This window comes from Capra hircus, chromosome 15 (assembly GCF_001704415.2).
Source record: "Capra hircus breed San Clemente chromosome 15, ASM170441v1, whole genome shotgun sequence".
Lineage (NCBI taxonomy): Eukaryota > Metazoa > Chordata > Mammalia > Artiodactyla > Bovidae > Capra > Capra hircus.
In genome coordinates this window covers 74,970,574-74,983,623 of record NC_030822.1, presented here as the reverse complement: position 1 = coordinate 74,983,623, position 13,050 = coordinate 74,970,574, and the positions used below count along the sequence as shown (strand labels likewise).

The window sequence follows — 13,050 nt, the reverse complement described above, 5'->3', positions numbered from 1 at the left end:
TCAGGCATGAAGAAGCAAGGGGGCAGAGGAAAAGTTGGGCACCAGAGGAATCAGTCACCACCCTCAGAAGTGCCTCCCAACATCTGTTACTGTATCTCATTAGCCAGAGCTCTATTCCAGGGCCACTGTATGCACCACAAATGCCAAAGAGGGCTGCGATTTTGTTTTGTTTTTAAGCCAAGTGTGTTACCTCCTCTAACAAAATAGGAATACTCTTAAGTATTGATATAATATTGATATAGTGAGAGCACTGAACTAAGTAGTCAGAATACTGAGATCTCATCTCATCTCTGCCACTTTAGCAATTCATTTAACTTCTCGGAACCTTAATTTCCTCATCGACAAAATAGGATCAATCAAGTTGTACAACCCATCACACAAAATCGTTGGGAGGATTCAGTTGAAGCTTTATAAATCACAAACACTAGTAGGTACTTATTACAGAGAAGCAGCTTTCGTCCTTTGGTTATAATTAACTCAATAAAACTTTTCAAAAAAATAGGTCAGTGTAAGTTGGATTTGGGGCTTCCCTGGTGGCTTAGATGGTAAAGAATCTGCCTGCAATGCAAGAGACCCAGATTTGTCCAAGTCGGGAAAAACTCCTGAAAAAGGGAATGACTACATAGTCCAGTATTCTTGCCTGGAGAATTCCATTGATAAGAGGAGCCTGGTGGGCTACAGTCCATGGGGTCACAAAGAGGTGGACACGACTGAGCAAATAATACTTTCACTTCAAGTTGGATTTTATAACTTTGCAGTAAGAAATTGCTTATACTGAAAGTATGATGAGTGAATGATAACAATAAATCATTGAACAAGTATAAAAAAATTAAGGAGGATCAAAATGCTTTTTTCCCTTTATGATAGAATCTATGTGTGTGTTGGAGAAGGAAATGGCAACCCACTCCAATACTCTTGCCTGGAAAATCTCATGGACAGTGGAGCCTGGTGGGCTACACAGTCCACGGGATCGCGTCAGACACCATTGAGCAACTTCACTTTCACTTTTCACTTTCATGCACTGGAGAAGGAAATGGCAACCCACTCCAGTACTCTTGCCTGGAGAATCCCAGGGACAGAGGAGCCTGGAGGGCTGCTGTTTATGGGGTCGCACAGAGTCGGAGACGACTAAAGCGACTTAGCAGCAGCAGCAGGAGCTACGTGTGTGTGTTAGTCACTCAGTTGTCTCTGACTCTGTGATCCCATGGACTGTAACCCTGCAGTCTATGTCTGTGGAATTCTCCAGGCAGATAGAATCTGTAGTACCTTTTAAATGAAATAATTTTATTTTCTCTGTAGTTTCTCCAAAAATGTAGAAAATTAAAATTTGTTTAAATCATCTGAAAAATACACTTTATATCTTTTAACATGGCTTGGATTACTTTATGCTTTCCAGTAGTGTATATTTCAACCCCAGATTAAAATACTCTTTAAGATCAATACAAAGCCTCTGGTGTCTGACCCTAGTGGTGGATGGATAAAATGTTGATTTCAGTGTCAGCTGAACCTTCTGGTGTGTGTGTGCTAAGTTGCTTCAGTGTGTTCAACTCTGCGCATCCCTGTTTACTGAAGCCCGCCAGGCTTCTCTGTCCATGGGGATTCTCCAGGCAAGAATGCTGGGGTGGGTTGCCATGCCCTTCTCCAAGGAATCTGCCCAACCCAGGGATGGAACCCAGGTCGCCTGCATTGCAGGCAGATTCTTTACCTTCCAAGCCACCAGGGGAGGCCCCCCAAGGAACCTTCTAGAGTGGCTATTTATTTTGGCAACCATGGAGATGTATGGCTCGTATCTTCTTTCAAGAAAGAGAACCTGCTTCGGGGAACTTGGTCAGCTGGCAGCCTCCTGCTGCAGCCTCTTTGGGGTACCCTCAGCTTTCCCAACACGGTCATGCTTTTAGGGTCCTGGGCATTTCTTGCCAGCACAGGACCTCTCCTGGGGCACTCTATGCCCAGCTTTATCAATCTTCCTACCTCTCCCTCTTTCACAAGTGAGCCAAGCCTCATGGTCTGGAAGCTTTTTCTGCCGTCTGCTCACACTTCCCATTATCTTTCGGAGGCAGGATTCTGAACACATTTCATATTTCTGACGCTGTCTTGGCATTTGATTCCCAGAGGACCAAACCAACACAGGTGTCTATTTCCCCTTGCCATGTAAGCTTATGATGAACAAAACTAGGCACATTTCACATAGTGTGCTTTTGCATGATACATTAACTATATTCCCGAGAAAATGCTTTTTAAAGCAACCATTTGTAGTTCCATTTATTTTTGCCTCTTGTTGCTGAGGTGAACTCCTACTGGAACATGTTTGACACTGTTATGTACTAAGAACTCTCATGGTGTGTTTTCCCTTACTCATTTTGTGTAGCTTCTGCTCACTTTTTCATGAAGTCCATGTTTAGTTTTGTCACGCGAGCGTATGTTGTTCAATTCTTTGTCTCATCACAACAAAGATTTGGAGTGACAGACATTAAAGCCCCCTCGGTGTGTCACAGCTCTCAGGTCTTGGATAGACCGTGTTATAGCTCTCAGGTCTCAAATGGACCATGTTATAGCTCTTAGACAAATCAGTGTTACAGCTCAGTGTTACAGCTCTATTTTATTTAGAAGATAGCAGGAAAATCCATCTTCGAGGCGTGAGGGCACGTCGATCTAAAGACACAAGGAAAAGAGTGCCCCAGTGTGCAGGAGAGAGAGAGCTAACTTTGGCTCTTCTATTTATATGTTTATCTCTCCCTGGGCCTGTCCTATGTAAATTGGGCCAGCCAGGAGTGTTGTTTGTTTTACCTGAGGTCCTCACTCCGGTCCTCGGACCTTCTTTTGTTTCATTTTCGCGGGCTTTTCCCTTCCTTGTCTGTAGCCACTGCCATTTTGGACTCCTTTTCCCTGTTCTATCTACCTAACAGTTTCTATTTCACTCGGGTCTTCTTTCTGATTCCTTGAAGGTTAAAGTGGTTAGGTCACATGAACATTCCTTCACATCTTCTTCCTGCATATCTGCTCCACGTAAACTATAGAAATCAGTCAGATGAGCCATAAAACAATACTTTTTGAAACAAAGCAGCATTCATTATCTTTAGTCATCACTTTTAATTCTGTCACTCACTTTGGTGGTCTCTAGCATTAACTTTTCAGACATAGAGTCTGAAAGAACAGCATACATTCAGTCTCTGCTGTACATATTATGTATGTAAACCTAAAAATGCCACATAGCTTCTTGAATATCTGCTCTGTTCCAGCTCTAGAACAGATCACCTTCAAGTGTCAGTTTCAGAGCAGGTTTCACGTGACCCAGACAATAGGCCAGTGTGGAGCATAAAGACGTTATCTTAGCGTTTGGGGTCCATTCTGCACTATATTGAATGAGATGTGCAGATTTTTTTCATCAGTTACATGTACAAGAACTATGTCCTTTAGTGTTCAGTTAGGTCCGAGGCTGTCTTTTTAGTCATCTGATGAAATAGTTACGATGAAACAGTTCCAATTACAATCACCAGGGTCATTTTGCCAGACAAATTTGTGCAAATTACCATCCTCTGCTCTAGAGCTATCAAGTTAAAATCTCTGGCCATAGAACCTGGAAATGTGTATTTTATTAAGTCCTTAAGAGATTCTAATGCTCATTTGGGTGTGGGAATCATTGAATATTTCACTGCCTGAATGCCTTAGTCATGGAAACATAAGTGAAAACCAATATTCAGTGAAGTACCTCCAGAAAAAAAAAAAAAAAAAAACAGATCCAAACTAACCATGAAACAGGTCTAAAGCCACAAAGTAGATATTTATCCTTCCATATACTAATAATAGTTGTTGACATTTGTACAATATCAACTGTATGTCAAGCTACATATTCTACACCACTTATATCTTTAATCCTCACATTAGCTCTAGGAATGTAGGTAATATTATTTTCCTTACTTTATACATGAGAAACCTGAGGATAACAAAGATGAAATGAATTGCTCAAAGTCCCATTTCAGACATGTGCCAGAGCCAGAATTCAAATCCACATCTACCTGATTCCAAAGTAAGAGTTTTTACAAGCACTGTACCACGTGGCTTCATTCCCACATGTCAGCACCCACTGCCGACTGATCATATTGCCTATACCTTTTCAGTTCATTGCTTTGATCCCAGCCTCAGGCCCTTCAATGCTTGTGGAGAGTGGGAAACTCTCAGAACTGTTGCTATGTCCAAACATAAAAAATTCCAAAGACTGAAGCTTGCTTGCTCCACTTAATAAATAACAACAGTTATTTAGTATTCCTCACTCCCATCCTACAGTGAAGCTGCAGCAAGATGAAAATGCTAATATAAAACTAATTACTAGGAAGTGAAAGAAAGACAACATAAAGAATGCAGGAAATGTAGAAGGTATGAAAAAAAAAAGGAGCAGGTGGTGCTTTCTTCAGAACTGGAGTGTATATCTGCATAATAGTCAGGTACAGAGCTCACACCCAGTCATCCTGCTTCCACTCACCAAACCCCCTTCCTCACTCTCATCGCATATTATACATCAGTATCATCTGTAAATGTCCAAATCACTAAAGGTTAAATGCTATTCATACTGCCCACTGAATTGCTTCGACTTCTTAGTGTATTTTAGTGGCTGTACATCAAAACAAATATAAATTAGAATTTTCTGCCACCAAGTGGTTAAAATGCTTCTTTGCACCACTGGGTAAGATTCTTCTTACATATTATTTCTTGGGGTTTAAACATGTGCTTGTTGAATACCTACTACACATTAGAAACTGATTAGAAATTTTTGCTGTATAGATGTTAGATTTGCATTCAAATTCACATTGCAGATTTAGAGCAGAATTCGTCACATAGATCCAAGTGGATTTATTACTGTTTAGTAAGGTACCATTTAATTATATAAGTGGTTCCCAGTGAGAGCTGATTTTGATCCCACATGACCAGCAGTCTAGGGTGCATTTGTAATACCTGGAGACAGGTTTGGTTGTCAAAACTAGTGATGGGTCCTATTATTGGCATCTAAGGGTGAAGACCAGGGGTACTGGCAAACATTATACAATGCATTAGAAGACCCCCACAGTAAAGAAGTACCCAACCCATAAATGAAATGAAATGGGAACATTGAATATGAAGTAGAAAAAGTGAAACAGGCTAGATAAAAGTAAAAGATCAAATTAAAAACCTTGTTTTAAAACATGGCTGCTCATTGGAATTACATCTGGAGCTTTGGAGCAAAAAAACAATACCTGGGTATTTGTATTTTTTCAAAAAATTCCAATGTGCATCTGGATTTTAAAAAGTGATTATAGATTTTTCTATTAAATGGCAGTGTTAGTGATATAAAATTCTGTTATTTTCTGTTACACATATTTTCTAATTTTCCTTGTAATGGCTTCTTAGATACACCCGTCATTGAAAATTGGACATTTAATTTTCAAACACATGGAATTTTTAAAGTAAAAAAAAAAATTATTCAGCCCAAAGTGTTAAAAATGTTGCAACTGAGAAAACCCAGACTCTGCCTACTGGACACATGCAAAGGGAAGCCATGTGTTAGGCTAAAACTGTATGACATACTGTAGATCTACACTTTAGAAAACCTATAATTGTATGCATTCTTAAAACTGTTTTCTGGTTTTCCCTTGCCTCTTTTGTGTCATCCAGTATGTCAGTTTGTAAGTCATCTGCCTCAGACCTTAAAACTAGCTCTCCAGGTTTCAGATATATCTTTCCCATGTGGTTGAGTTGTAGCCAGCTGTTTCATAAACCTAGATTGTACATGCCTTGTACACCAAGGTGTCTGGAAACCAAGTGATCTCCATTAGTTACCTAAAAGTACTTCATTCATTTCATCAGCCAGCTACTTCTGAGCATTTGCCATCTGTCTCAGAGTGATGGCTCTGGGAAAACAGATGAACTAAACAAAGTCCCTCCTTCTGTGGAGCCCAGGAGGATGTAGACAATAACCATGTAAACAAGCCAATGAATAAAGTAATTGGCATGTTATGAAGGAGACAAGAGGCTTCTTAGGTGGTGCTAGTGGTAAAGAACCTGCCTGCCAGTTCAGGAGACATAAGAGACACGGGTTTATTGTCTGGGTTGGGAAGCTCCCCTGGAGGGCAACCCACTTCAGTATTCTTGCTTGGAGAATTCCATGGACAGCGGAGCCTGGTGGGCAACAGTCCTTAGGGTCACAAGGGGTCAGACACGACTGAAGGAACTTAGCATGCACAGAGCACAAAGGATACAAAAGGCCTAGCTTTCTCAAGATCTATTTTCATGGGGTGGGCAGAGAAAGCCATTTGAGGAGCTTATACATTGATCTCAACTCCAGACGATCAGACAAAGCAAGTCAGTCAGGCAAAGACTCAGCAAGATAATGTTGTGGGAATTGGGAACAACAAACTCAAAGGCCTTAAGTTAGAAAAGAGCAAATGAAAGACCACCTATGTGGTTATTAAGTTTTCAAAAAAGTATTATTGCCATAGGTGTGGTGTGTTGTGGAGCTGCTTTAATTTGGGATGATTGGCACATCATGTACTAAGGCCCACACATTCATCTCTAAAATAATCTCAAAGAAGTATAAATTTTCACTTTCTTATTTCCATGAACACCATTTGGATATGTCCGTGGCCTCTAACAAAATAAAATATTAAATTAATAACTTGCCACCATGAGGATAGGTGTTCATAAGTAGATGGCTGTGATGCCCCCAAATTCCCTTTGTCTGGATCCTTTCCCTCTGGTTATGAACCTGTCCTCACCCTCCATGCTTTAGCTTAAAAACTGAGGGGTGGAAGTGAGCTTGATTCTGGTCAGCATGTTTAATGATGCCTTTAAAGCATAAGTCACAGTTTGAAATTCAGGAATCATATCTAATATTATAGGTTAATATTATATTTTATATCACTATAAAAATTAATGATTATGTTATTTTCAAATGAATATTAAAATATGTTGAAGTTTATATTTATCTCACAAATTCATAAATTAATGGGGTTTGAAGGACTCCAGGGATTCATTTAGGGCATTCTCTTCACTATCAGGAGAGATTATAGGATTTCAGCTTTTCACCTAGTGTTCCACAGCTAACCTGAAGGCAGAACCAGATTTGAGTTTTCAGGCTTTTGTCAAGAGTTCTTCTACAGACCTAAGTCATCTCTCTGGTTAATTTGGTCAATTATATAATCTTAATTTTTTTAAAGTTGATATCAAGTTAAAAAAATACAGATATTTTCTTGACATTTTTAGAAAGGGTGAAAGAGAAAGGGAAATAGCTACATGAAAAAGGATGCTATCTAAAGAATATCTTCACAATTATATATATTTTTATAAATCTTGTCAGGCTTGCCATACTTTTCCTATTATTTTTCCTATTATTATAACTCAGCTAGATAATTATTTATGTTCTTCATTAAATACCAGGACATAGCACAGTACTTTACATATAGAAGATGCTCATAAAATACCTGTTTAATGGATGAATGTGTGCATAGCTGCTTTACTTCAGCAGTGTGCTATAAATGTGTGGCCATTTATAGCATCAAAGAATTGGAGTTAAGGATTTTAATTGAATGTCCTTGGGCTTCCCTGATAGCTCAGTTGGTAAAGAATTCACCTGCAATGCAAGAGACCTGGGTTTGATTCCTATGTTGGGAAGATCACCTAGAGAAGGGAAAGGCTACCCATTCGGGTATTCTGGCCTGGAGAATTCCATGGACTGTATAGACCAGTGGGTGGCAAAGAGTTGGACATGACCAAGCGACTTTCACTTTCACTTTACTTCTAACAGAAGAGGAAATGGCAACCCACTCCACTGTTCTTGCCTGAGGAATCCCATGGACAGAGGAGCCTGATGGGCTACAGTCTATGGGGTCACAAAGAATCGGACACAACTGAAGCAAGCAAGCATTCATTAGCTCTAACAATGTAGATATCACTGGGAAATAGAAATCATGGCTGTCTTAGTAAATGGTCTTGAAGTTTCTTTACCCCTGAAAAAATTTTGCACCTTGCAAAATATATATCTGGAGATACTGTGTTTTGTTCAGTTTCTCCTACTTATTTCTTTGTAAAGCCATTTTCCCTTTAGAAAATGTGTTAAAGAGGTTTCTAATCTTTCTCTTAGCATGTTAATATGGTGATTTACCACCTCTCTTGCAGATTGCTTTCTTTGTCATTTGCCTCTTCAAGCATATGTATTATTTGAAAAGTGCTGCCCAGATAGGATATTTTACAGAACCTAAAATTCAAATAGATTTATTAGTGCTTTCCTGACACCTGGATCCTATCCCTCAACAAAGTCGTCTCCTGGTGTTTCCTCAGGAGTCTCATCACAGTCTACTGCTTGTGCAGATGGTGTTGTCAGTCGTGCTGGACTGTGGCTCCCTCACCAGTGGACTTCTGAGATCACCACTATTACTTTCTCAGCTTGTTTGCCTCTCCCTCTACTAAGGAGACAACTGTGGGAGTGTTAAAGCATGACTCTCATGACAGCATGACTGATAGCCACGAAGTCTAAGACAGTCCTCAGACAACCTCTGATGAACACACCTAAGACATCTATGATTTCTGTTGGAAGACAGAATATTAAGCAAATTAAATTAAAATGGCACTATACATATAGAAAAGTTTATGTATATAAGACTATTAGTTCATATGTGTAACTATCACATATGAAACTATGAGATAAATGCCATCACATTATTTAAAAATTAAATAAGAATCAACTTCTAATTCTTTTCAAATTACAGTTTGCACATAGTAAACAATCAAGTATAAGGAGCTCAGAAGATTTCCAGTTAAACAGTTTCACTAATCCTCCAAGACAATATCAGGTAAGCATGAGGTTTTAAAGAAATAAGCCTAGTTATTTGTAATATTTAGAAACTCACACTATGCAATTATTGAAAGGATAATGACCTGTTATATTTTTTCAGTAATAATGCACTAATACAAAAAATATTTATTAACTACCACATACCATGCACTTTCTAAGTACTAGAGATATAGAAGTAAATAAAATAGATTAAATCTTGCCATCATGGAAATTAGACCCTATGTGTTTATTGTATCAAGACTATATTACAAAAAGCATAAAGGAGAGAGTAAAAGTCACCTCAAACCCTATTACTGAGCAATTAAGACTACTTACTTTTTGTGAATACTCTACCAGATGATTATATGTATGTGTGTGTATAATTTTACATACATTTTAATATTATTATAAAAATGTTTATGCAATATTGGGCTTCCCTGAAGGCTCAGTGGTAACGAATCCACCTGCCAATGCATGAGATGCTGGTTTGATCCCTGGGTTGGAAAGATCCCCTGGAGAAGGAAATGGCAACTCACTCCACTATTTTTGTCTGGACAGAGGAGCCTGGAGGGCTACACTCCACAGCATCACAAAAGAGTCGGACAAAACTTAGTGACTAAACAGCAACAACAACAAATATGCAGTGTTTTCTAAATAAGTTAATAATATATAATGAGTAATAGTTTTCCACTTCGCAAAGCATATTTTCATATTAATTTTAATGGATGTACTGTATTCCTTTGTACAAATAAATAATCCCCTATTGATGAACATTTAGGGTTTATTTTTTTCCACTATTATAAGGAGTACTACTATGAATAGACTTGTTTGTATACCTAATTACATCCTTAGAATAAGTTCTTGAAAGTGGGACTTTATTGTCTATCAGTTAATTTTGGGCTTAGGTAGTAAGATTTGGTTTAGCTTTATATCCATCCACTCAGGACTTCCTACATATGTGCTGAGCCTCTTATTATTTATAAAAAGTATATAGAAAAAGCAGTATCCTCATGGTAGAAGCCAAGTGCTGGAGAAATATTATTACATTGAAACTAGCCATTCCTAAATTATCAGAAAGTATACAATCAAAACTGGCTACATTTCTTGGTAATGGAGGGGAAAATCTATAAATGAGGCACATTTACTTAACTTTCCATTCCCACAGGCCAAAATGCACACCTTTGACTCACCCAGCTGAAAGACTGTGTCTTGTTCTAACATTTTTCAAGTAAAATACAAGCAATGAACATCAAGGATTACATGCTTGCTCTAAACTTACTCTTTTTTCATGAATTAAGTTTTGAGTCATTAGCCCTGGTGATGTGAAAATTTACTTTAAAATCTGTAGATAGTATACATTCCCTATCAGATAAATCGTCTTAATCTCTCATAGCTATCACTTCAAAGCATTTACTAAAGAAAGATTCAGAAGCTTATTCCAAATGAGTGATTGGTCATGAACATAAAACTAAGATGGATTTCTCCTTTCCCTGTCTAGAAAATAATGAAGAGGCTCATTAAAAGATATGTATTACAAGCCCAGATAGACAAGGAGAGTGACGAAGTGAATGAAGGTGAGTTGAAGTCAGCCCGTGAGCATAAGCCACACCTGGGGCCTGAGGCCGAGCTGAGAGAGAGCTGGAGAGGTGGGCGTGGGAAGGGTGGGCTTCAAGGGGAGGAGACCACATCCCACCAGGCATCAGCACTGCCTCATGCTGGGGAAATAGAGGCTATTTCTCCAAAGGGCAGATGCCATTGGCTAGATAAGTAACTGTGGTCATCCCTTAGTCTTTGTGGGAGATTGGTTCTAGGACCTGTGTCAACACCAAGTTCCTTATATAAAAAAGGAGCATTGTATTCCAGTCTATTCTTTATATTCCAGATGCAGAGCCTGCAGACAGGGAAAGTAGACTGTACTATTTTTGTGGGGAGCTTTAGAGGGAGAGGACTTCCCTGGTAGTTCAGACAGTAAAGAATCAGCCTGCAATACAGGAGACCCGGTTTGATCCCTGGGTCAGGAAGATTCCTTGGAGGATGGCATGGCAACCCACTCCAGTACGAGAATTGCCTGGAGAATCCCAAGGACAGAGAAGCCTTCACAGGGTTGCAAAGAGTTGGACACAGCTGAGTGACTAACGCTTTCACTTATACTTGGAGGGAGAAATAAATGGGTGGGGAAAGTGAGGGTCCATTGCCCCCAAAACCCTGTAACATTTGTTGCCAATGTTTCAATTATTTTAGGAGGACTTTCATTATAAGTTTTCTCTATAATCTTTTCATTACCCAAAATACTTAGCTGAGAAAATAGAAATCTTTCCTTTGAAAAGATTCAAAATATAGATGTGTGTAGAATTAAAACAGATTTTGATCTGTACAGAATCTCTAGTTTCTCTGCATTACATATTTACAATTGACTTCTTGTCATTCTTATTTTTCAAAGGGGAATTGAAGGAAATTAAACAAGACATCTCAAGTCTCCGCTATGAACTCCTTGAAGAAAAAACTCAGAATTCAGAAGACCTGGCAGAACTTATTAGAAAACTCGGGGAGAAATTATCAATGGGGCCAAATCAAGAGGAAAGCAATAGATAATGCAGAGACTTTCTTAAAAATTCATATTTATTCGTCCACTTGAAGCCATATTATTTTCTGATTTATTTTTTTAAGTGCCACTGTGACCAGCTTTTAAAAAAGAAAAAGTTCAAAGATAACTTGGGTCATCCTATCATTTGGAATTCTACTATTTAATATTTATGGTGATTAAATATCATTATTCAGGTTAAAGATTGCAGATTATGATGAAAATTACACCCAATTGTTTGGTACCTTTCTTCATAAACTGCTTTCTTGGGTCTATTGTGATGATGTGACTGCCATGTAGCGTCTGTCTGGGGATCATTTAGGCTGGCAGGGCAAACACACTGCACTGTGTTATTTCCCCTGATGGTGACTTCAGGCATCCTCCTGCCTGTTCTGTGGACCCCCTGATGGTGACTTCCAGACTTGAATTTAGAGAAAAATAATCTCTTGCCATTCAGAGAATACTATTTAATCATCCACCCTTCTTAGTCCCCACAAAATAGGATTGATATTGTCTGTGCAGAGTGGTGTTAAATCACTCCTAAATTTTCTGATTCATCTCTTTGGATATGTTACCAGTGAAAAAGTGCTGCCTTCACTGAACCTTGGAAACACAGTTCAGTGTGTAGTGTGTGTGTATGTGTGTGTGTGTTTGTGTGTGTTAGTGTGTGTATGTGCACACGTGCATATGAAATAATTGTCCTGTTTTCTTTTGCAGCCAGTATAGACACTTAAAAACTCTTTAAGTTGTAATTTTTATTGTGTCTAAAAAGATGTTAGCCAAATAAGAACCTTTTATTGGAGAATTTTCAAAGCCACAGACAATTGTGGTTATTTGGTCAAATGACAGCACAATTTTGTACCATTTCCAAGAGTCTTTATAAGTGATTTCCTACATTTGGCATCAGATGGAAAGGAGAAAAATGTGTAGACAGAACTTGCAAATACTTATCTGTTATTCTCCGTATATTCTACCCTCCTCTCAAAATATATAAAACAAGAATTTGCATTCATGAGCATTTACCAAGAGGTTGCTATTATGTATTGATAACATGAGGCAATATCTAAAAGAAAGAAATGAAGGTTCACACTTCAGCTACCCAGACTATCAATATTTAGATGATGCTGGGAATTGACTGGAAGTGCTGCTTTAAACTCAATAAAGAGAGGCTTCATATGCAAAATTTTATTTTAAGGATAAAATGGTCACAGAGAATCTGGTTAGCCCCAACTTTGATTTTGTTTACATCAAAAAACCTTTATGTAACCAGGTCCGAAAATTTAGCTGAGATTTTATATTAGGTGATTTTTGTATTTATGGTTATCAATTAATTGAAAAGGTATTTAGTGATACAGAAAAGGTCTGTTTTCAAATGTTTTATGACAATATTTGAATCAGAAATTGTAAAAATCAAACTCATACCAAATGCACTACCCATGAATTAAAATAACCTAAATGCAAAAACCTTGTGTGTTATGCCATGCAAGAGATTGGCCTCCATGCCAAGCAGCATTCTATGACAGCAAATGGGCTTAATTCTAGAAGATTCTACAGAAGAAATATTTAGATTCCTCAGCACTCCAGCCACCAGGAGCACCAGCAGCTCCACAGGGGCCAGGCTCACCAGGTAACAGTTGGTGAGATGGACTGACTTTTAAGTTTGATTGAC

The 13,050-nt window shown here is 38.5% G+C and overlaps 1 protein-coding gene across 1 annotated transcript in view; it reads left to right on the top strand.

The window, feature by feature from the left end:
• Positions 1-12,845, top strand: part of TRPC6 (transient receptor potential cation channel subfamily C member 6) — a 159,630-nt gene extending 146,785 nt beyond the window's left edge. The window contains exons 11-13 of the mRNA XM_018059881.1: positions 8,736-8,819; positions 10,299-10,374; positions 11,241-12,845. Coding sequence (XP_017915370.1) covers positions 8,736-8,819; positions 10,299-10,374; positions 11,241-11,392 — 312 coding nt within the window. The 3' untranslated portion in view covers positions 11,393-12,845. The remainder of the gene's footprint in view (positions 1-8,735; positions 8,820-10,298; positions 10,375-11,240) is intronic.